Source organism: Cynocephalus volans, chromosome 16 (assembly GCF_027409185.1).
Source record: "Cynocephalus volans isolate mCynVol1 chromosome 16, mCynVol1.pri, whole genome shotgun sequence".
Classification (NCBI taxonomy): Eukaryota; Metazoa; Chordata; class Mammalia; order Dermoptera; family Cynocephalidae; genus Cynocephalus; species Cynocephalus volans.
The window spans coordinates 36835196-36860659 of record NC_084475.1 but is presented as its reverse complement, the minus strand read 5'-3'; the positions used below and the strand labels follow the sequence as shown (position 1 = coordinate 36860659).

Sequence of the window (25464 nt, the reverse complement as noted above, 5' to 3'; positions counted from 1 at the left end):
TCTCTGTGGTGGGTAAGAACATGGACTTTAGGGTCAGACTACTTAAACACAAATTCTACCTTCCCCACTCACTTTCTGTGTGACCTTGGGCAGGTTACTGAATATTTCTGTGCTTCAGTTTCCTCATCTGTAACATGAGGATAACAATATTACCCACCTCAATGAGGCAATATGTAAAACCATTTAAAATCCTGCCAGACATAGTAAGCTCCAAGTAGCAGCAGCAGCAGCAAATGCACTGGTTCTAGTACTGGGAGTTCCAGGAGCAGCAATACTCCCTGCTGGACTGGAACACACATGTCTTTTGTTTACCACTCTATTCCCAGTGCCTGGGTTTGTGTCTGGCACACAGTAGGCTCTAAAATACATTTGTTGACAGACTGATTCCTTTCAGATTAATTATGAGTCCTAAAATGTAATATATATTATTTTATCAGTTATATATAGTAGTGGGAGTTATGGTCAAAGAGCTACAATGGGTAAGACTCCATACTGTGACCTCAGTTCAAGTCCTGATCCACATACGTGCTGTGCAACTTTGGGAAATTTACTTAGCTTCCATATCTTCTATTTTCTCACCTGTAAATGGGAATTGTCATGAGGATTAAATAAGATAATATATGGAGAAAGCTAAGCCTAATGACCTGCACACAGTCAGCTCTTCCCATGGATTTCTTCACTCTGGGTGAGACCGCTGGCCTGGCCAGCTCAGCGTTCTGTCCCTCACGAGGCACCAAGGGGTATTTTGCAGGCATACCCTATTGCTCGTTAGGGGTTATTTGTATTTACACTTGGAAAGTTTCCTAATCTGAGCAATTTGGCTATTTTAAAGGAAATTACAGAGGCAACTGAATGGCAGTGAAAGGGGGACCAATGAAGATACCTTCTACCAAACATTAGAAGGTATCTAGCTGAATTGAGTTCTTATAAAATAGATCTTAATGTAGATTGAACTTCTAAAATTTAACTAGTTTTGTATTGCCTTTCAAAATGGCCCCGATCTGGAGCTGGGACCATGATCCCCTGTGCATGTGAATGAGCCACTTGCCATTGTCTGAGTCGGTGTCTATTCAGCAGGCAAGACACCATGGTCTCCTCATTCATTCCTCTTTTAAGACGGAGTCCTGCTGCTTTAACAATATTTGGGGAGAACACAAAAGTTACACACACTCTAGTTACAAGGAAAAGAAACCTCCAGATTTATGGAAAATAATGTAAGTAAAAGCCATAAATGTACTAATGTAATGTAGATAGCTGATACTAAGTGGACATAGACCATAAAGTCCTGGTGTCTAGTCTGATGACTCATTTTATTACCCTAGTGTGGTATGGCTGAGATAATAATGGTGCTTTCATAGAATTTGAAACTGTTTTTACATAAAACATGCTTTTCTCAAATCTGGATTTACCTAAACTCACTGACAGCTGGAAGCCAAATGTATTCACATTAAATTGTTTACATCACAGGGATTCCAGTAGATAGATTAACTGTGTTTCATTTATTAATGTACAATAAGGAGAAGGGAACCTGACTCCCATATTTAACCAAATATGTTACTCATCATTTCTAATGCTTAGAATGTTATAGAGAGGTTGGGGGTTGTGTGTGTGTATGTGGTGTGAGGTGATAGTTAATTATTTGTTATGACAGTATATCATATTTTATGTTTGTCTTTTGTTTGGTTCTGCAAAATAGAAAGAAGATTACTGTCTCCAATGGCACAGATTTTTTGATAGTTCAGAAACTGACCATAGGCATCCATATTCACTTTCCCTGGAACCTTCCATCTCCTAATCCATATTCGCTTTCCCTGGAAACTTCTGTCTTCACACATCCCAAGGGGGTGGTCTGGGGCAGGGGGAGTAGCAGGAATGCAAAATTTAAGGAATGACAACACAAGGGCCCACTTTCTTGCTAGAGAAAGTGTAGAACCTGGAGCAGAAGAGTTTATTAGAAATGCAGACCCTCAGGCCCCATCCCAGACCCACCAAACCAGAATCTGCTCTTTTAAAAGTGGCTTGTGTATACATTAAGGTTTGGGAAGCACTGCTCCGGACGATTCCTCACACTGCTGGCCACCGGGTTCTTTGGAGTATCCCCAAAACATGGCCATAGAATTGGAGAGTAAGAAACATCCAAGGGCGTAGAGAAAGCCTTCTTTTACCGCTCTGCCTGGAGTAAATTTCTGCGAATTGATGACTTAAATTCTGGTAGAAAGTAGAGGACCACAAGGGAAAAAGCAAATACTAGCTGTGCATAACCTGAGAAGGCAGACCCAGGCTGAATAGTAAAGGTCAGTGACATGTATAGGAAACTAGGGGGAGCTGTCAGAGACAGGCCATAAGGAGCTTTCTGAACCTAACAAAAGGTAGTGTCTGTAGACTGTTTCTTGGGCTGATGAGAGTCACAGCAGCTTTCAACTCAAGAGATCTTCAAGTATAGCTCTTTGTCCATCCGTCAACCCCACTGTCTAGTGATGTCATTCCCCAGATATGCACCAAAAATTTTGTTTAACTTAATGTTTATTGATTGCATGTATCAGGCATCATAACCAGGACTTGAAGAATTTCTAAATAGCCAAAATAGGTAGCAGAATTCATTAATAAAACTCATCACTCTTCAACATAGAATCAGCTCGGGCCTCATGCTGAGTCTATTTTTATTCATCTATTTTATTCTACTATATACACAATTTCAGCAAGCGTGGTGATCTCGTTTCAAAATCCTCCATAAGCAGTGAAATGGAGTGGATGAGAAGACAGGACAGGACAGTGAATGCTGTCACTGCAGAAAAATGCACTCATCCAGAAGAGCAATAGATCATCAGAAAATAAAGGGATAGAGACCTATAAGTAGAAGACACAAGAGGTCAGAAAGCATAGCCATCTGCAGCCTTTTCTGTGTAGATATCAACATTTTTATGCACCTCACAAGACCTGAGCCTTGGTATATTACGTCAATGCAATGCGGCCTTAAAAGGGAATGAGTCTTCACAAAAAGTCAACTCGTGCTCAGAATACTATATTTTTTTAAAAATTAAAAATTATTTAATATATTTTATAAAGCTCTCCCTGCAAAGAGGTTCCAATAGAAAAATCATGGTGCTTGAACATAGCAACCACAGTACATTTGGGGAATTTGCAAAGGCTCAGTCTATAAAATTCTGGACAGCTGAGACTTCAGTATGTTTTTAGAAGAATAAAACTTACTTGGCACAATGTCAATAAACTGAAATAAGGAACACTCACCCTGGTGGACCCTAATTTGTCTATGCCTTTTGCATGAGTGTGGCTTTTGCATTATCTGCACCAGCTGTACACTGAGGAACACTGCACAGCATTTCCCCAGCTGAGGACTCAGAGCTGTCAGCACGCACTTCTGAGACTTCAAGCCCCACTTCCAGGTCCTTGATGGTCACTTCCATCAAATCTCCAGGAAGCTCCACACAAAAGAATCACAATCCTTATTTTCTTTCTGCTTAAGGAATATTCAAAAATAGGGATATCTGGGTTCAAAGTATCATGAAAATCACATATACAATCTATATGTAATATGTATGTTGATAAAATACATTTAATACAAATTGTATTTTTAAATCATATTATCACAAAAAAAAAAGAGAAAGAGAGACAGTGGCAGAGAGACAGACAGGAGTTGAGAAGATGCATGGGGAAAAGTTTATAAAAATACACTCTAAACCCTTAACAGTGGTTCTTCGCTGGGAAATAGAATTCCTTGCAGTTGTACCTTCTTCTTTGCATCTCTGCATTCTATGAAGCTTTTTGTAAAGAGTGCACATGTGCAAGCACACATGTACATAGACATAAAATCCCAGTATTTCCATTTGGGAGGAAAGAAAGAAAGAGAGAAAGGAAGGAAGGAAGGAAGGAAGGAAGGAAGGAAGGAAGGAAGGAAGGAAGGAAGGAAGGAAGGAAGGAAGGAAGCAAGGAAGGAAGGACTAGGAGAGTGAGGGAAGCTGGCTCCTTGATCTCCCAATTATCTCTTGTCCCGTTGGCTCCCCTTCATCTGTTTCCATACAAGATATCCTTTTTATTTGTATGGGGCTTCCTTGTCATCGCCATTGATTAATTGACACATTCCTCAGTCCCTGAACATGTTCCTTTCTGTTGAATGAGAGATCCCAGGCACAAAGGATGAAAAACACCCTGAAGCCACAAAGCCAGCTTTGGGCCCAGCCAGTGACTGGGGAGCCTCTACCAGCTGTGTCACTTTAGCAGAAACCTAAGGTTCTCTGTGACTCTCTTCTATTCCATAATGCTGTCAGGTTATCTTCCTACTCAGAAACATGTCAATGAACTAAAAACGACTCTTGACTCAGAATGACTGTCACCATGTCACAGGCTGGTACAGATGAGGACAGTGAGTAGAAGGGAAGACTTTGGATACAGGCGACTCTTGTTCAAGAAACCATCCCTGAAGCTCATTGCTCGTGAAAGTGAGCAGAGCGTAAGTCACCTAAAGAAGCAGTCCCTTTTTTCCGTCCTAACCATGCCCTTTCTTGTGTGCTGTTTAAGACTAAATGGCATAAAACGGGATTGACATTATGTAATTACCTGCCTTTTATACTGTGCTAACTTAATTTGCTTTTCATTCTCAAGTAGTTAAGAAACCATTATTTTCTCATCAGACTTTACTGTCTGCCAATGAAAGCATTAGATCGATGAGGTAGAGAGAACATCCTGTTTGGGAAGATTTCAGGTGGACGCATAACAGCTTTGTATCACTTTTCTTTTTTGAAAGATAGAATTATTTTGCCAGTTTACCAGCCTTGTGATACTCTCTGTTCATAATATGTTGTGTTTTGGTTCTACCCGCAAATAAAAATGGCATAGCAGTCATACTTGTATGTTTTACAACTAAATACAAGCTATTTAAAACTAAATACAAACTAAGTCTCTTCTCTGTGGGAAAGGAAGGTGAATGGAGATTAGGTTCAGGAGCTAGAGTTGTTTTGAAGACACACTTGTCCCCTCTTGGAGGCCTCTAATTTACAAAGCATGTTGTGATGGGCTGCCCAGAACTTCCACAGAGCTGCTGTCTGGTCTTTCTGTTCTACCAGGTAGATTTCATCAGGAACCAGATCCCAGCTCCAAGAGCCCGCTTCAATCTCATGATCAAATATGATTCATGTTCAGGGAAACTCAGAGTTTGACTTGGTTTAAGTAAGGTGTGATGACCTGAACAAAAAATGCAAGTCACTTTTCTTATCCACTCTTATTTTGGGTAGTAATAAGAGCTGTAGCTCTGAGGGCTTTCTGTCTTGCCCCTTGAAACCCAGTCATTTTCTTTTTCTCTGTGTCGTTATGGAAAACACCTGTAGTTTAGAAGTGAAGGAAATCATAGTAATTGCCCAAGAACAGTGGAGGGAGAAAGGGTGTCCAGGATAAAGGTAGAGACACTTGTCAGCTCTCAAATTTCTCTTTTCTTAGAAAAAAGAACTAATGAATGAAAAAAAGTCACCATGAACACAGCCAGATAACCTGTGCCATTTAGAGACTTTCAGTTCTGCTAACTCAGGGGCCAAAGGAAGAGAACAGCTTTTATAATCATTAATTATAAAATATGATTATTGTGCATTGTGGCCTCTTTGTCAGACTTCACGGTTCTACTTCTGGCCTGGAAAATTAAGTCCATGGGTCTTGATCAGGCAATGAGCTACAGGTTGTTTTGATTACCCTAATCCTGCATTTAGAACACACACTGGTTCAGTGAATCTGTTTCCTCTTCCTTCTGAGAGAATAGCCCTAGAGGGGACAGGCCATTGTCTAACAGACTTGGCCTCAGAGTTAACCCTGAACTTACTCTGAGTCTGGATCCACCATCCCTTACCACAATGACTGAACCCCATGCTCCCCTGCCTGTTTGTAAGAGAGGTTCATTAGATACATACTGGCTACATGCAACTATCTAAATTTGTATTTAAGCTGATTACAATTAAATAGAATTTAAAACTTAATTCCACATTTGCATTAACCACATTTCAGGTGGTCAATAGCAATGTGGTTAGTGGCTACCATATTGGACTGTGCAGATATAAACATTTCCATTGTCTGAGAAAGTTCTACTGGGCAACACTGTAAAATTAGAAGCTCTTGCTCTCTTGGTAGCCCTTGATCCCAAAGAAAAGCCCTAGGAAAAAAGGACTCCTTTAGACTTACAGAAGTAGTTCTCAAACTTGAGTGTGCATCTGAATTACCTGGATGGCTTGTTAAAACACAGATTGCTGGGACCACCCCTAGGGTTTCTGACTCAATAGGTCTGGAATGGGGTCCCAAGGAGTCGCATTTCTAACAAGTTCCCAGGTGATGCAGATGCTTCCAGTTGGGGAACCACACTTTGAGAACCACTGCTCTGTACGGAGAGTAATACCAGGAAGGTAACTGGTAACTGGTACACCTGAGTAATAAATTAGAACACTCAATTCAATCAACACTTATTTGTTGAGTACCCTCTATAAGCCAAGCACCACGTAAGTACAAGGCTAGAAATATCAAGCCTTAGTTCTACAACTGGAAAGCAGTATTATCTAGAGCTGTGCTCTCTGTATTGGTTAGTCTGTGGCTAGTGGGCACTTGAAATATGTACAGAGGAACTGAATGTTTAATATTATTTAATTTTAATTAATTACCATTTGAATTTTAATATCAAAGCAGTGTAAAATATGTTTCCATTAAGCACAACTATATCATTTTGGCAGAACTATGTTTCACTTGAATCATTAAAAATTTAGCATTAAGACAAATTGAGATGTGGTCCAAGTGCAAAATACATACTGGTGATTTAGTATGAAAAAGAAGGTAAAATGTCTCAATAATTTTTATGTTGATTATATGCTGAAATGATAATATTTGGTATACATTGGATTAAACAAAATATATTAAAATTATTTTCACCTGTTTCTTCTTAATTTTTAATGTGGCTACTGGAAAAATTTAAATTATGTATGTGGTTTGCATTATATTTCTATTGGACTGTGCTGATCTAGAACTTAACCTTACTCTCTTGGCCTATCAGTTGACCATGAATCCATAGGAGCCCTGGGTGTTGGAGGGGAAGAGTAACAGATTAGCAATCTCTAAGGCCCTTTACAGCTGTAAAAGTCTGTGATTCCTATGAAACAAGCTGCTACGAGATCATCTTTTTTCTTTGCTTTTTCTCCAATGGCTGGGCAAATCTGCCAGTTGACTCCCTTCTGAAAGATCATGACAGCCCACTCCCCATCTGCAGTTCAGAGAAAAAGAGAGCCTATGACTGAATCTCCTTTAGCCACAGAGGACCGCATGTCAGGCCCACACACTTTTCTAACTGGGCTACAATTCTTAAGCATATACCTACTTAAGTGAGAATGGGCTTGTTTTTTCTTGTGTATGGCAAAACATTGGACTCTCAACTCTAAACATTCTTTCCACTAGACACAAAAATGCTGCAAATTTGATATGCTTAGTATTATTCAATGGCCTCCAAGGTCAAAAATATGGAATTGACTTCAATGCATACAAATGATTTATTTAAGGATATTAATACAAACCCACAAATTATTGAACATCATGAGTGCTATCTATCATCTTTTCCTTTACCAAATCCCAAACACCAAACAGCAAAGATCACCAAATCCCAGAGAATCATTAATCATAATAGTAATACTAATAATAATACTCTTTCTGTCATTGCACCGTATTTTAACATTTACAAAACATTTTGAAATACAGTATTTCACTTTATACCGCCACCCGTGTTGTGAGTAATTTGCTGCACTGAGAAATACGAGTCAACGACATGCGCAAGGCCATTAAGCTGAGCTGTGGCAGGGCTGAGACTCAGTTTCCATGCACTGGCTCTTTTACCTGCACCATGTCTTTCCTTCATCTGAGGTCCCAATGGCTGCCCCGGAAACATGGCTGAGCCAAAACACGGGACAAACTTCAAACGTCCCAGAAACCCAAGCTAGTTTAGAAACCACTAGCTACGGGGCTGCCCAGAACCAGTTAAGAAACTTGCCAAGGATGAGCACTAGACAAATTGTGAAGCTGAAATTTTTCTGTAGCAAATTTCTAACCTGCCTTTTTGTGCTGCCATCTCCTGCCCAGTCTTACATCATTTCCTCAATTAACCAACAATTCGCCACTATTTCATAAAGACTAGTTTTCAGTCATGGCACTCAGGGTGGCCCTGGACTTACCCCTTTTCTTCTTCTCCATTAAAACTTATCCATCCTGGATCTCCTTCACTTAGAGCTTTGCTAAGCTCCAGACCCCTAAAACATTAATTCACATTCAGGTTACTAGTCACCCCCTTAAAATGGTTTTATTCTTTAAAGTAATTCCTTTGAGATAGTGATGTCTTAAACAAAGGAATAAAGGATCAAAGGGGAAATTTCAAACACTGGACAGACCAAACATGAGATATTTTCAGACTCAGTGTCCTTAATCAAATTATGGAAACTTATTTATCTATAGGTGAAGGTCATATTCGAAGTGAATTAAAATAAACCTCCCTGCCGAACACTGAGGTGCTGTGGCCAACTTGCTGGAAGTTAATCAAGACATGGAAACCTTCGTGAAGTTCTTCTGAGAGCAGGTGCCCCTGGGATTACTGATCAGCCACATGGACTGTCATCATGGTCATCATTTCAGATTATCATCTGAGCCAAGGCTGGACCCAACATGAACTGAACCAAGTTTAGACTCTCATGCTGGCATTGCTATAGTTTTCTTATTGAGATAGACTCATATAACAAGATATCAAATGATTTCAAAGGCAAATTTCAGAGCTAGAAACATTAATACATTGAAATCTTTTACTGAAGTATAAATCCTATTTTATCAGTATAGCATCTTCTGTATTGACAATTAACTCTATTCTCCATCCAGTGAAGAACTAAACTAGGGCAGATTTTACCAAAATCATGGAAAATCTAGAGACTACTTTCATCTATGCAAATAGATTACTCGTTAAAATTATAATTTTGTTAGACTAATGCTTTGGTAATTTGCATTCCATAGATAGAAAACATACCGGTATGAGAACCAAAAATTCATGTTAAGTGACATGTAGAAGCCAATCTTGGGTAAAATATTGCCCTATTATAACATCAAGATTTCAAGAGGCTATCTTTTACCTATTACATTAGCAATTGCTATTTTTTAAGAATAATAATAGTATCAGCAAGATATTAATGAGACAGCCATGCTCATATGGTTCTCAGTGTTTTAAAGAATCTTTAGAATAACTATACTCTTTCTCTTAGCTAATCCTCCTCTAGGTATAAGAGAAATAAACAGAGATGTTCAATTAAAAGTAGGGAAAATAATCTTAGAAACAACTTAAATATCCATTTAGGAAATTTGAGTAAATTAAGACATGTTATGTGACAGACTATTACATATCCACTAAAAGTAAACTTTTAACAATTGTTTAATTTTCATTTTAAGTTTTAATTTAATTTAATGTTTCATAGGGAATATCTGAGTAACATATATACACTACACTAATGGTACAGAAAGTTTTCAATCAAAACCATAATTAGCCATCACATCCCTAATTATCTCCCCAGAAACAACCAATATTACCAGTTTCTTGTTTAATGTCAGAGATATTTTGTGCATATACAAGTTCTAACACATGGATAAAGTGCTTGTTTCCCTTCAAGGACACCATATTCAATCTGGAGCTTTAAAAGAGATTACTACCCAACTCCACCTTATTTCTCACTACAAAGCTACCTATGAGATTTCCAAAACTTTCACTGTAGAAGGACTTCATACAATGTGACATTGCTAGATATCCAACTTGCCCACCTGTCTATAGAGACCTTCTGATTAAGAGCAAAAGAAATAAGAAACTGTAGTCATGTGGGCACTTTCCTTCCAAACTCCTAATAGTCTGTTATATTTTGGTGTGTGGATGGGAGTGAAGGAGTTTTCCTCTCTCTAAGCCTAGGTGAGAGTCACTCACTCTGTAGAGGAGAAGTGGAACAAGCAAAGTAACCTCCCAACCATGGCACTGGCTGCAGTGATGAGAAGAACCACATTCTCACCTTAAAATAGACCTTGAACGTAGCTGAGCACACAGTCAGCAGGACTGTTTCCTGGCTGCTCCAGCACCACCTACTCCGGCTCTTCCTGTGCTTGGGGGAAACTTCACAAATCTTGGACAGCAACCCTCACCTGCCGTCTCCCCAGGGAGAATAAAATGTCCTCCACAATGGCCTTTTTGCTGAGACTTTGTGCTTTTTTCCTCAGATTAAAAGGATAACATGTAAAATTTGTGATATAAACTGTTTATTGAATCTCTGGACCTAACACATAATAATTTTTCAATAATTTTTGAAAAGATGCCTAAACGAATGAATCTTGTATTGTTTCAAAGAACAAATGTCAAAGATGCAAGCATGGTACCTTCTGACACTGCTTTTTGTATTAAATAAAAACAGCACAGGTGGAAGTTCTGGTGAGAAAAAGACATCTAGACTCGAGTTTGAGAAAGGTTGGATGCAGTGTTTGTTTCCAAAACACTAGTGATAACAGGATGCACGAGAGGATGGCATGTGCTGGTCTGCCCTTTGCAGATGACCTTACTAACAGACTGTTATGTCCCCAAGCTATTGTATCTGAACTGAGCCATACACACAGAGGGGGGATCAAAATTAACAATCTTTGAATTAAATAGCACCTTTTTTTTTCCCCAAAAAGCTGCCGTCTGCGATGTCTAGCTGGCAATTTCTTTTCCCATATCTGGTTGTTTAATGCCTTTTCTTCTGTCGAGAAATTCATCACTACGTAAATTGATTTCATCTATAAATGATAAAAATTTTCAAGTTAAAAAATGTGCAGTGCTATATAAATGTAAAGTATTATTATTTATGATAACTATTATTGCTTTTATAATTAGTATAAGAATAATAATGTTTATAATGTTCTCCCAAAATATCAGGCAACTTGTTAGCTGGGTAACTAGCGAGTGTGAAAGAGCACAGGCCCAAGCAGTTAGTATGCATTTGATAAGAATTTATTGCTGAATTAATTGGTAGGTATAATTCCCTGTCATGGATTATATGGAATAATAACCAGCTTGGGTCCTTTCTGGGGGGAGTTTTCTATGGTCTGTGGGACAGCCTTATTTAATACATGATCTGACAAGTCAGAAGAGTTTCAGGTATTCAGCCCCAAAACATTCACATCCCCAGTAGCAGCTCTGTGAGAGGAGTCAGCCCCCTGTGATGCTAAAAACACAGGCACCCAGCACACCTGGAGCTGTGGCTCTTTTCTGATGCAGTGGGGTGGGCAGTCTTCATTCTCAGTAATGACCACCACATGCTGACCACTTTCTATGGGCCACGCATGGGCCAATCACCTTACAACAGGACTTCATTTTATTCTTTCAGCAACTCTATGAGATAGGAACCATCACACCTGTTTTGGAAATGGGAAAACAGGCCTAAAGAGGTTGATGCTCTTAACTAGGATGCATCTCTTAAGTGGACTAGTCAGAACATGAGCACAGGTCCAAAGTCCATGCCACAAACCAGTCCTTCTCAAAGTGCGATCCTCAGTCCACTGGGAGGATCGTGAAATTCTCTACGATCTCTCTAGCCAGCCTTTAATTAAATACCACAAGCTCTTTTTTCAGGTCTTATAATAGGCAAACGATAATTCTATGGAATTTCATATCTAAGACCCAATTCACTAGTAACTCACTCAGTGGATTACTAGGAGTTATTAAAATGTTATCATTCACAAACTAAAATTTACATGTTATAAATGTTTTATAAATGGATAGTTTATAAATGACTCTAATTCATTAATCTACTAAGAATTCAGGCAAACATATAGCATTGTAAATTTGCTATTTTACATGTATGAACTCACAGATAGAAATCAACTAGAAAGGGGAAATGGGGGGATTAAAGGTGTGAGATCTTTGCCTTGCTTAAGAGTGCTACAATTAAAAAAATAAAAAACAGTTGAGCACCACTGTCCTAACCATTATGCTAAAGTGAAAGATGAGAGACTTTATTCCCTTGCATGTGAATGCAGCAGAGCATGCTGGGATTATTTTCTTGCACACGGAAAGGGAGCTTAAGCACAAAATGTTTTGTTTTTATCATCCCCCTATAATTTACATAGGATAATATCCTTTTAAAAAGTCCTATTGTTATTTTCTGAACTAATAATTTAGAATCTCAAATAAGGCAAGACATATCCAATGCTGCTGATTAGCTGTCTTCTCATGTTGACTCATTGTTTTGAGTAAATATTATTTAAATCCTTGTCTGTTTGAAGGTACTAATAATTCTGTCTTTTTCATACCCTAAGCAATATAAATTCCTCAGCAAGGCCATTTAGTCTCTCTTCAGAAAATCAGAATAAGCACTTTTCTGAAACATACCTAAGGCAGCTGCTCCTTCAACACATCACCCATCAACTGCCTTTAGCAAACAAAAGATAAATTTTAGATTCCAAGCATTAACTATTCTTGGACCCATTAGTTGCAAGGGCATGGGCAAATTGGTTTATTCACTCTATGAACATTTTTGTCAGAGTCAAAATATACATTGTCTTTTATTTATTGAAATGTTCCAGCAGCATTCATGCCCTACTCATCTGTGAAAATTCTTTAGCGATTGGTATACAGTTCTTAGTTTTCAACAATAAGATGATAATTCAATGTTTATTCCTCCAGATCATCCAATTATTATTTGTTAGTAATTGTGGTAGTGTTAAACAGCAATTATTTCTACTTGGTGATTTTTATCTTAGCTCAGGAAAAAAAAATGTCTAAATAGGGTAAAAGAAGAAGTCTTTTAAGCCTTTGATATGACATTTATAACTGAAAATTCCCCAGGCTTTGTTGACCCCCAAAGCAGCAATATTTTGATAATGCTTTTCAAGCAGTTTGAAAATAACTTTAATTTACCACTTAATCGTGCTTAGGACAGTGCGTTAAAACACCTCATGAGTATTAAAGATAGGAAACAAAATATAAATAAAATGGAAATGCAGATGCTACTACATTCATTAAATTGTTTCCATGTTCAGTACCGTTTGTTCTGACAAAACAGGGTAAGCCTTCAAGGTGTATATGGTACGATATCCCTTAAATCCTAGAAAGGGAAGGCCAGAGAACCTCGTGAGCATGTATTCTTTGTTCCTCTTTTCTTTCTGCGGAAAGACCAGAGTTTAAATCTTTCATTCAGTCGTGAAATAATATTCAGCATGAAGTACAGCAGAGGTATTACTGATAATAAGTAAAAATGATAATGATGAAAATGTTAACCCTGCCTTATGTCCATGACTGAAAGGCGAAAAGAGAACATAAGTGACAATTCTTAGTCAGAAACACAGATTTATGGCCGGTAGTCACATTTGATGAGGGTTAGGAGTATCGTAGACAGACTCTAGAACCAAAAATTCATGGTTCAGTAGCCTGCTATGAACCAGCAGTGACCCAAGAGAGACAGTTTGGGGAATCTGAACCCCAGTGATAGTGACATACTCTGTTTTCTACAGTATGGGCAGTCTGTCCACCATGGCAACCACTAAATTGCCCCTAGCAAGGAGATGACCCAGTGTCTGTCTTCTCCTTAGATTAAAGAGGGAAAGGCCGATATGACATGCAGTTTGTCTTTGTTTGCAAGGATCACATAGCCCTGCTGAAATTGCAGGGGTTGGAAGCACAATTCTTCAAGACTTCTTCAAATGCACGAAATAAGCAATACTTCAACATTAAAAAGTAAGTCCTTCTTCAAGTGCTCTTACATGTCACTTACCTTTATGGATGCATCTAAATATTGAGTATGTGATTTAGAGCATGATCTAAGTTAAACATTAAAAAGTATGTCTTTCTCAAAGTGCTCCTACATGTCACTCACCTTTGTGGATGCATCTAATATCATGTATGTGATTTAGAGCATGGTCTTCAATGACAAAACAGCCATGGATCCACCATTATTGATCATGTAATCTAAGCCATTATTCCCAGATTTTAGCGGGTACTAGAATCAGCTGGAGAGCTTCTTAAGACACAGATTGATAATGTTCATGCCTAGAGTTTCTGGACCACATCTCAGTAGGTCTGAGATGGGCCGGAGAATTTGCATTTCTAACACACAATGCAAATACATGGCAGGGGGAGGTGACCACACATGGAGAACCAACACTCCAAGATTTCATTCCCTTAGGCCTGCTGTGCCTCAGTTTCCTCACCAGTTATCTGAGATTACTAGCATCTACCTCCAAGAGTTATTGTGATAAATAAATGAGGAAATGAATTCAAAGCTCTTAATACAACAACTGGCACATATTAAGTTCTCAGTCCGTGCTAGCTGTTATTACTGTTTAATTCTGTGGACCCTGTAGCTGTCAGAAAACAAAAACAGTGAATGGCTTGATATCTTTCCCTTTAATTCCTTCTCTGGGCTTTCTGCTTTTAACTTTAGATCAGACTAAACTTCTGCTTTCACTTTTGAGTTAGATTTTGTTCTTCCAGGATGCTAAATTTACACTTAAGTTTGGCAATTTGTGATGTGTTTATGTGATTTTCTATTCTTCATTTGTTTCTCACTCTGTTCAGTAAAATATTCGTGATTTGGGTTAGTTGTAAGATGTCCCAGGATGAGTGAGGGAAAAGAACCGTGCAAAGTTCTACCTTGTAAGATACTTCAGGGACAAGTTGCTTTCTGCTAATGCAAACATGGGCTGCACACAGAGATAATGCTGCCATTCTTGGACTTTCCTACATTTTTAAGTAAATTTACTGTATCTGGTTGTTAAGTTTTCTCTTGGTGAATATGTTCCTTAGAAGGTATAAGATGGGAAACAACCATTTTGCTGAATTTGGAACAAAGCCGAGTTAGTTTAGCACTAATGACTGTACTTGAATTCTTTCTGACAGGATTGCCTGGTTCTCATGTAAATGAGAGTATGTTGCTGGTGTCCTTGTATGGAAAGAAAAGAAAACAAAATAGAATCTAGACAATAGCAATACATGAAACAAACCTAGAGATCTAGGGTTAAAAATCACTAATGTTTATAAAGGAAGAAGCTATGCTGTTTATTTTTCTTTTCTGGGTTTTTTTTTTTTTTTTTTGGATGGCCATAATGGAAAAACAAACTGTTGAGAGGTGGCAATGGTTTGGCTAGAAAATTCTAAGCTAGCATGGATGAAGCCCATGCAAGAGTGTATAATAATATAGGTCCCAGGTTCAGCAGCTTACAGCCATGTCTCCTGGATTAAAACAATCAAAGCTCCTCCTGAGATGTTGCATATTCAACAACACACAAAATTGCTGCTCTTGCCCATGACACCAGATAATAGCAATCTTCATCATATGGGCACCTGAAGGAGATTATTTGAAGTCAACTTCCAAGTTGGGAAAAGATCCTTATGTTATCGATCTCTTTTCATATGTTTAAGAATAGTGTTCCTCCACTCAGGAGAATGACCTTTAGACTGGAAGGAGGTAGAACAAGTGTCATTAAAGCAGAATTGATACAATAAAACTTCTTAAAGAAAACTTAGGAGAAACACTTCAGGAAATAGGACTGGGCACAGACTTCATGAATACGACCCCAAAAGCACGGGCAACCAAAGGAAAAATAAACAAATGGGATTATATCAAACTAAAAAGCTTCTGCACAGCAAAAGAAACAATTAAAAGAGTTAAAAGACAACCAACAGAGTGGGAGAAAATATTTGCAAAATATATATCTGACAAAGGATTAATATCCAGAATATATAAGGAACTCAAACAACTGTACAAGAAGAAAACAAGCAACCCAATTAAAAAATGGGCAAAAGAGCTAAGTAGGCATTTCTCTAAGGAAGATATCCAAATGGCCAACAGACATATGAAAAAATGCTCAACATCACTCAGCATCCGGGAAATGCAAATCAAAACCACATTGAGATACCATCTAACCCCAGTTAGGATGGCTAAAATCCAAAAGACTATGAACGATAAATGCTGGCGAGGCTGCGGAGAAAAAGGAACTCTCATACATTGTTGGTGGGACTGCAAAATGGTGCAGCCTCTATGGAAAATGGTATGGAGGTTCCTCAAACAATTGCAAATAGATCTACCATACGACCCAGCTATCCCACTGTTGGGAATATACCCAGAGGAATGGAAATCATCAAGTCGAAGGGATACCTGTTTCCCAATGTTCATCGCAGCCCTCTTTACAATAGCCAAGAGTTGGAACCAGCCCAAATGCCCATCATCGGATGAATGGATACGGAAAATGTGGTACATCTACACAATGGAATACTACTCAGCTATAAAAACGAATGAAATACTGCCATTTGCAACAACATGGATGGACCTTGAGAGAATTATATTAAGTGAATCAAGTCAGGCACAGAAAGAGAAATACCACATGTTCTCACTTATTGGTGGCAGCTAAAAATTAATATATAAATTCACACACACACACACACACACAAACCGGGGGGGGGGGAGAAGATATAACAACCACAATTATTTGAAGTTGATACGACAAGCAAACAGAAGGGACATTGTTGGGGGGGAGGGGGGGAGGGAGAAGGGAGGGAGGTTTTGGTGATGGGGAGCAATAATCAGCCACAATGTATATCGACAAAATAAAATTAAAAAAAAAAAAAAGCAGAATTGAAGCTCGTCACTGAGTTGCAGGTTACAGCAGTGAAGCTTGATGCTTTACATAAGCTCAGGTCTCCAGATGAAAGATATACTGGGGACTACAGATGTATTTCTTCTTTAATGGCAATCTTTGAGATTCCTGAAGAACTGAAAAGCTTGCAGAAGATTAGAAGTAAGTGAAATGTCCCACATTCAAAAGCAGGCAGAGAAAGATAATTTACATATAGACCTGTGTTTATACCCATGTACTTGTATATAGCATATGTACACTCTTGAGTACTTCAAAAAGTTCATGGAAAAATAGAGTTGAAAGACAATGTGAATCTTTCCATCAGTTTTTTGAACTTTTAAAGTACCCTTGAGCATGTGTGTGTATGTATACACATATATATGTACATATATTGTATTTATATGTGTGTACATGTGTATACATATACACACATGTACACACACACGCATATAAGTGTATACGTATAAACACAGCATACATATACATATATGCATGTATATGTATATATACAAATCCACTGAAGACATTATAGATACTCGACAGCAAGGCTCTCATTAGCAGCCATCTTGGGCACACCAGAAATTAAGAAATGACCTTTCTGACATATCAACATTTCTGATAGAATTTACTATACTGACAAGATCAATGGAACAATGCAGAAATTGTGTTTTTATTTCAGCAAGTTTATGGGCATATTACAGACATATGGGCTGGAGGGAATCGTAATTGATTGATCAGCAGGAGAATGCTATAGGGAAAACAGTTGTTTTGCAAAGTGCTAAATTCCCCATTGTTGAACATAACCAAACAAATGTTGAGTAAGAGCCAGGAAAGTCTATTTCTTTTCCTGCACAGTAAGCTTACAGGCTGGAAGTTCCATGAGGCAAGGTACTTAACTCAGTATATGTACTCAACAAATAAACAAATAACAAAATTTAAGAAGTGATTGAGTTTCAGCCATTTTTAATGTTCAGACCTCTATTCTTAAATAGCTTGGATTTCTACTGGATTAGAAATTATTTTCTTAATATCAAAAATAGTCAGCACTTTTTTATATGAATAAAAATTAATTCTTCCCTAAAATCTACCTTTTTTTATTTTATCTAATAACTTGTATAATGGAAGAAATCTATTTTATATGATACTGTGAAGTTATTCCTGTTAATTTTCTTAAGGTTTCAAACCTGAAATATTGGAAGGAAGCTAAGAAATATATTAATAAGTGAGCAGTCAGGACTCAAGATTTCTGTTGTTTGAATTTTGGGTTCTACTCCTAATGTCATTCAATAAGAAAATTGCTAGTCTCTTTGTTTTCTACTCTACTAAGTATATAACTTTCCTTTGATGAAAAATAAATAGTACTTTAGAAAAAAATGCTTAGAAGTGTGAAAGCTCTTTTTATATTATGAGTTTGAACCAAAGTTAAGATATTTGCAAACTCCGTCACCAGAATAATTTAGTTACTGATTAAAACAATAATCACTACTCTCCATTACACCAAAATTAAACTGCTAAAGTTTCTTAGTAGATTGTAAAAAAATTAGTGCTCAATAGCACAAATGATGCATTTACAAAATCGTAAATAGATTAACCCCTTCTTTAAGCCTTCTGGAGAATGTATAGCTTTGACTATGTGAAAATATGTATTTAATTTTACTTAGTACCATTCAGAAACCTCATTTTGCAAATGCGGATTTGAGAAAACAAAATGCTACCATGAGTGGAGAAATCTTTTCCACTGCTATTATCAATTCAGATGAAATGATGTCATGCATAGTCAAAATCCATAAAGACAGGGAGGATGCCCACCACGTTTCCTACTATGTCCTCATCTACTGTATTTAAGGAAATAAATGTTTAATGAATGCCTACTAAATACCAGAATACTGGCTTAGATGCTTTCACATATATTATCTGATTTAATTCTCTTAACAAATGCTTGAAATAGTAATTATTTTCTCTGATTTACAAATGAGGAAATGGTGGTCGTGAGAGGTTAAGTCACTTCCAAAAATCGTATAGCTACAAAAGTGTTCAAACAGACCTTCTTTTAAGTCTTGCTTTTTTTCTCTGTGTCATCTACTAGCTGTAGACGCTCAGATGATATGAATATTTAGTCATTCTGATTATCTACTCAAAGGATAAATTAATGAATGGATACACAAGTTCCACATAAAGACTTTAGAGAAGGTTTTTCCAGTGGTTTGGAATCAAAATAGGACTGTCAGTACATATGTAAATAATAGCTAACATTTACTGACTGTTTACCATGTTTCAGACACTGTCATCAGTGCTTTATATCATTTTCTCTTTTATTTCTCAAACAGCAAAACAGAACTTTGAGTTGGATACTAACATCTCCACTTCACAAGAGAGGAAATTAAGGCAGAGGAGTTAAGTAACTTGCTCTAATCATACATTAAGTACTAAAGCCTAGATTTGCATGCAGGCATGGAAACTCTAAACAGTGGTTGTCAACTGGGGACTATTTTGTCCCTAGGGAATACTTGGCAATATTTGGAAAATTTTGGGGTTGCCATAACTGGGATAGGGGAAGATGTGATACTGGTACCTAGAGGCCAAGGATGTTTATAAGTCACAGAACAGCTCCACAGAAAAAAGAATGATCCAGACCAAAATGTCCATAACGGCAAGTGTGAGTAACCCTCTAAAGCCTGCTTTCTAGCATTTCTCTGTACTTCTCTACCATTGAATTTGGACAAAATCATGGAAATAATGGATACAACATCTCACATTACAGATGGTTAATTCTTACCTGTGTTTAATCTCACAACTCTTGTGGCAATATGGATTATAATACCTTACAACAGTATATTATACTATACATCAGAGTCATCTTGGTATCTTCTGTAAAATAAAAATGCCTGGTCTCACTTCCCAAAATTCTTTTTTTTTTTTTTTTCTTTCTTAGTGGCTGGCCAGTATGGGGATCTGAACCTTGACCTTGGCATTATACACCACACTCTAACCAACATAGCTAACCAGCCAGCACCCAAAATTCTTACTAAATTAGTCTGGCATAAGTCTCTTGGGAATCAAATATTTTTAAAAAGCTCCCCAAGTGACTTAATGTACAGCCAAATTTTGAGAAATATATAGAGAAAAATAGCAGAGAATTTAAAAGTATGAGAAACACTTTCTAGTCTTCACTAAAGTAATATCATAGCAATGGCTTGCAGTTACTGAATGCTAATTGTGAATTCAAGACTGCACTGAATACTTTGCAGGAATTATCTCACTTTAAATTCAACACCTCTATCAGGTAGGTGTTCTTATCACCTGTTAGTTCATTTGGGCTGTTATAATAAGTACCATAGACTGGGTGGCTTATAAACAACAAAAATTTATTTCTTACAGTTGTATAGGCTGGGAAGTCCAAGATCAAGGCACCAGCAGATCTGATGTCTGTATCATAGATGATGCCTCCTCCCTGTGTCCTCTCATGGTAGAAGGGACAAGGAAGCTCTCTGGGGCTTCTTTTATTAGGACACTACAACAATCCCATCCATGAAAGCTCTGCCTTCATTATGTAATCACCTCCCAAAGGCCCCACCTCCTAATACCATTGCCTTGGGGGTTAAGATTTCAAGATCTGAGTTGGGGGACACAAACATTCAGACCATAGCATTGCCATTTTACAGAAGATGAAACTGAAACATCAGAAGATTAAATAACTTATCCAGACCACACAGCTAGTGTGTGACAGAACTGTGAATTAAATCTAGCTCCTTCCAACTGGAAAACCCATGCTATAAATCAGTGGCTCTGAAACATGAGTGTGCATCTGGAGCTCATGAACCATTTGGAGAGCTTGTGAAAACAGATTGCCCATCCCACCCCCAGAGTTTCTGATTCAGTAGATCTGGGGCAGGGCCAAGAATCTGCATTTCTAATAAGTTCCTGGGTTGCTGCTGACTCTGCTGTCTGGAACCACACCTGAGGACCACTGTGCTAAAGCAGAAGTTTCTTATAAAATCAAGCTATTTTTCTTTTTATGACCTTTTTTTGTTATTATTATTTAAGGAGATGTATCCCTCTTTTCTACCTAAATTTTGAGGTGTTTTTGTACAGTCTTTCTGTCCCACTAGCTTAATGTCTTATGATACCAGGGGCAGTCATAAGCACCATGTCTGTGTGAAAAATGTACAATAGCTGCTGCCTATGGTGGGATGAAGTCAAGGGAGAGCCATCCAGTGTGGAGATCAAATCCCTCTTGTCTCTAATGATAGTAACCCTATCCAGAGAAGAAGAAATCTACCAATGGGACAGAGGAAGGACCTAAACCAAAGAGACAACAATCCAAAGCGGCAATTAAATAGCAGACACAGGGGATGAAGGGGAAGGTAGTATATTAAGGAAAAACAGGAAATCGAGAGAAGTTTTTTGCTCCAATATTCTTGTTCCTACACTTAGAACCAATTATGATAAAATAAAGAACAGTAAGAGGCAAGAGTTTTTCTTCTTAACCTACCCCTTAGCTCCACTAAACAGCAGCAAGCAAGCAGGGAAACATCCCCCAAAGATGAGCTATCGATGCAAAACACAAGTTAGGGAAAATCACGGGAGGAGGCGGTGAGACTTAAATACAGTCCCCCAGTGTTGCACTCAATCAGCAAATATACAATCTCCCATTGATAGACCCCATTCATTTGATTTAATTCCTATTCTAGATACTGGGAGACACACAGAGAGGGTTTTATCCCTAAGGAGCTTATAGTCAAGGTGAAAGGTAAGCATATAAACAGGATTAATGAAGAACACCAGGACCAAATGAGTGGTAGAGACAGAGGAGCCCTGGAATGTACAGAAACCACTGTGGGTGGGATGGTCAGGGGACAGTTTGCAGAGTTGGTGGCCACTGAGCTGGCTTTTCAAGAATAGGTTGGATATGAGTAACTAGAGCACAGTGGAGAGAGGCCTTCAGGAGGACCAGCAACGGGGGGTGGGGACATGAAAAAGGCAGAGAAGTGAGGCATTGGGGGCAGCTAAGGTGAAGGGACCACTTTGGCCTGGGGTCACAGATGAGCACCTGATGTCAGAGCTGGCCAGGCTGTGGAAAGCCAGGCCAGGGATGAGCTTAGGTTTATATTGTGGATCCTAGAGGGCTGAGACATTTTCAATAAGGAAAGTGATGTCATAAAACTATAATTTTAGAGAAATACCAAACATTTCCTCCTTTCCTGAACACAGGCTGCATTCTCCCCTCATGCACAAGCTCCCATCTCGAACCCTGCCCTTCATTTTCAGGGGGCCGAGTATGCTCTGCCCATCTAGATGCTGCTAATTTCGACTGGATGCTCTTCCATGCCTGTTTCCTGGTTGACCAGGACAGGAGCTGGATTTTTATCAAAGCTCAGGAAGCATGAGGAGGTATAACTTGTTACCCAATATCTGGCTATCAACCCCCTATGCACAGTGTCTATAAATTCTGCCACGCCAGTTCATATTTAATAACGTTTAAATAGTTCACGGGACCAATTCTCTGTTCACATTTGAACTATAACACAAGAAACACATGAAACATTTGGTATCCCCCAAATCTGTTGGCTTTCTGACAAAAAAGGGGGGTTCTTAAATGGCTTTCTTACTTATTCTCATTACCTACATATCTTCTAAGAATATTATTTCTAGTATTATACAGAAAACTAACAATTACAATGAAAGGAATTCAATAGGATTAAATCCATAGGGTTTAAATACACCCTGGACTGTGAGCCTCATCATATTTATTTCCTCATGCAAGTAGTATTAACTAGTTATTTATTAATTGAGTATGAATAAATGAATAATAACCAGAGTCAACAGATGAAATGCATATCCCCAAGATAAGCAAAGGCAGGCAGATTCATATTTAACTATATTTACTGAGTTCCCAATATGTTCCAGACACTGAGTTAAGCGCTTTCCCATTTACCCCTTGTACAACTTAGTGAATAGATGTCACGATCTTATTTCAGAGATGTGCAGCCTAAGGCACAGAAAAAGTTAGGTAACTTACCCACAAATTTACAATCAGATGTGCTTACTCAAAGTCCAAGTTTCTTTCCCTGAGCTTTTCCCAAATTTATCTATTATAACACATACCTAAGTTCATGCTACTATGTCTTCCCAGCCCCATTCTCAGACTCTGATTCAGTAGCTGGTGGGGGTCAGGGATCAATAACATGCCTCTCTGCTGATTCTGAGGAACATTCCAGGGGTCCTCAGTCCTGACTTTGGAAGTGTTTAAAACACCAGGTGTCTTAACCCCACACCAATTAAATCAGTGGGGGTATGAGGGGACTCCCTGGGCACCAGTATTTTTAAGTTCTCCAGGTTATTTCAGACCCACTGGGCTCAGCTATGCAAGGCGACAATAACACAAAGGATTTACCAGCCTCTTCTCCCCATCTCTCCACCCCTTGCCTTCCTTCCCAGTGAAAAGCAGGTCTAGTGCAATGTAGACCAGGAAAAAGCAGAGATGGAAGGAGATCGAGAAACCATTTGTGATTAGTTATTAGTGGAAAGAAAATGGGAGCTATTGAAGGTGGTAGGAGGAGCTGAGGGTACAGCAAAACATCTGAGATTGATCACTGAAGCCATTTAGCTTTTCTAAGCAAAGTTACATAAAGCTGATACTTATGTAAGCATTTTGCTCTTGCTTAAAGAGTGTCTTTTTGTCCTATAGAAGTCAAAGCAGTTTTTACATATTCATACATTTATCCTTCCTAGTGACAAGGGTTGAGGATCAGAAATTTCTGTCCATGTGTCCTCATCATTCTCATTGTACACTCAGGAGCTCCAAGGCACCCTGGAAAAAGGAAGTCATTTTAGATTTCAAGGATGGGGCCAGGTGACCTCCCTGGCGTTAAGTCCCCAAAGGTTCCAAGGTTTGGTTGCTGCCGCTGCTGAAAGGTGTGCGTTTTCTTCAACTGTAAAATGCTCATGTGCTCTATTAATTACTTCCTAGACAGCTGTGGTCCAATATTGAACAGAGCAAGAATGTGTAATACCCTTATGCAATCCTTCATCACTGGACCTCCAGAAGAGAGTTCAAAATCATTGAAGACAAACATTCTGAAGGAAATGCATGTTATACTTTTGTGATCACAGGGGTGACTCCTGTTACCTCGTATATACATATTGGATCTGTTTCCAACTGGATGCAAACAAATGGAAATTTAAGTGCAGAAATTATATGTATCTATACATATGATGGTGTTGATGTTTTTAAACTAATGATTGCAATTTAGCAAATGCTGCATTCTTTAGTAAATAAGTAGTATCGAAAAGAAAAACCAGTATTCTCCCTCCTGCCTCCCTCGCCTGAGCAGCCTTTCACCCTTACTTAATGAAATGGAACAGTTGATGCCTTTAACTCCTCTTTCATTTAATCTCATTAATGCAGTCTGTTGGGATTCTAGTCGTGGGGTAACATAGGGGCAGTCGTCAGACCTCTAGTGAAAAGTGTAATATTTTTCAGTTAGACGTTTAATTGCTACGTCAAAATGTGTGAGAACCAGCTCAAAACTAAAGCTGACGCCACTGGTGAGTTTTTCAATTTCTTCTCTCTTCCGACATTTAGCTGTATGAGCCATCCTCCAGGCAAGAAAGTAAGCATTGATAAATACGCTCTCAGCAAAATAAATCGATAGCCAGGTGTGGGGACAATAAAATTTTTTTTTCTGACTCAGGAATGTATATAATAAACAAGTCACTCAGGCTCAATTTTACACTGGAGGAGACACTTATATATAAATATTGTCATATCCTGAGGTGAATTGCCAAATGCATAAGTTTTGAGATTAAATTCAAGTAGTTATCCACCACATAACAGTAACATTTGATTAACAATATCAGAATTCTTGTCACAATTTTGTTGCTTTGATTTTAGTTGTTGGCATTGCTATTGCTGTGATCATTATGCTTTTCTCATTTTTAAAAAATCCTCTTAGTTTATATATATTATACCAGATACTTTCTCATATGTAAAAAATCAATTTTCCGAAAAAAATTATTTGGTTGAATAGTTATTAGCAGTGAGATGAGTTATGTTTGAGTTTTTCTCCTAAATTTACTAGTAATTTAGTGCATAGTTCTCTAAACACACATTGTCTCATAACATAGGCGGGTTTTCAGCATTTGTTTTAAAAATGTTTCAGGGTAAAAGGATTTGTCATTTCATTGCTAATACTAGATAGCAATGAACTAGATAGTTGAAAAAATTAAAATGTAAATTGGTATAATTGTTTGCTTAAATAATATAAACCTTGCAATTTTTCCAAAAAAATTATTAATCAAACTAAAACTCCTTTTAGTATATAAACTCAGAATTACATCTTTCCACAATGCTTAGAGCTTCTTGGTGCTTGTATTTTTAGAAAAGACTAGATATTGTTTCTATGTAATTACTCACAGATTTCAAAATGTATGTATTTAAAGATTTCATTGGTGAAATAAGCTATTCCAAGCAGACTGCAGTTCTGACATCAATGGATTCTTTAAACAACTATTTTTCCTTACTACTGACAGGGCATTGTTGCTACTGTTGCTTAGAAATTAATAACACTGGACGTATTAACGTCTATGTACTTAATCCTCTTTGGGTCTGAAGCACAATTAGCAGAGGCTCCCAGGTGAACAGAAATGCTCCTTTCTCCCCTGATTTGGTATAAAAAATACAAACACAAAGTTACCTTCTGTTATAAAATTGCATAAAACACAGTGTTTGATTTTAGGGGTGTATATGTACATACATGCACGTACACACAACACACTTTTGAAATGAACTATATGAGCAAATGTGTTTTTCCA

At 38.0% G+C, this 25464-nt stretch overlaps 1 protein-coding gene across 1 annotated transcript in view; it reads left to right on the top strand.

The window, feature by feature from the left end:
- The first annotated feature begins 4372 nt into the window (after positions 1 to 4372).
- Positions 4373 to 25464, top strand: part of RORB (RAR related orphan receptor B) — an 86615-nt gene continuing 65523 nt past the window's right edge. The window contains exon 1 of the mRNA XM_063080406.1: positions 4373 to 4468. Within this exon, the coding sequence (XP_062936476.1) occupies positions 4373 to 4468 (96 nt within the window). The remainder of the gene's footprint in view (positions 4469 to 25464) is intronic.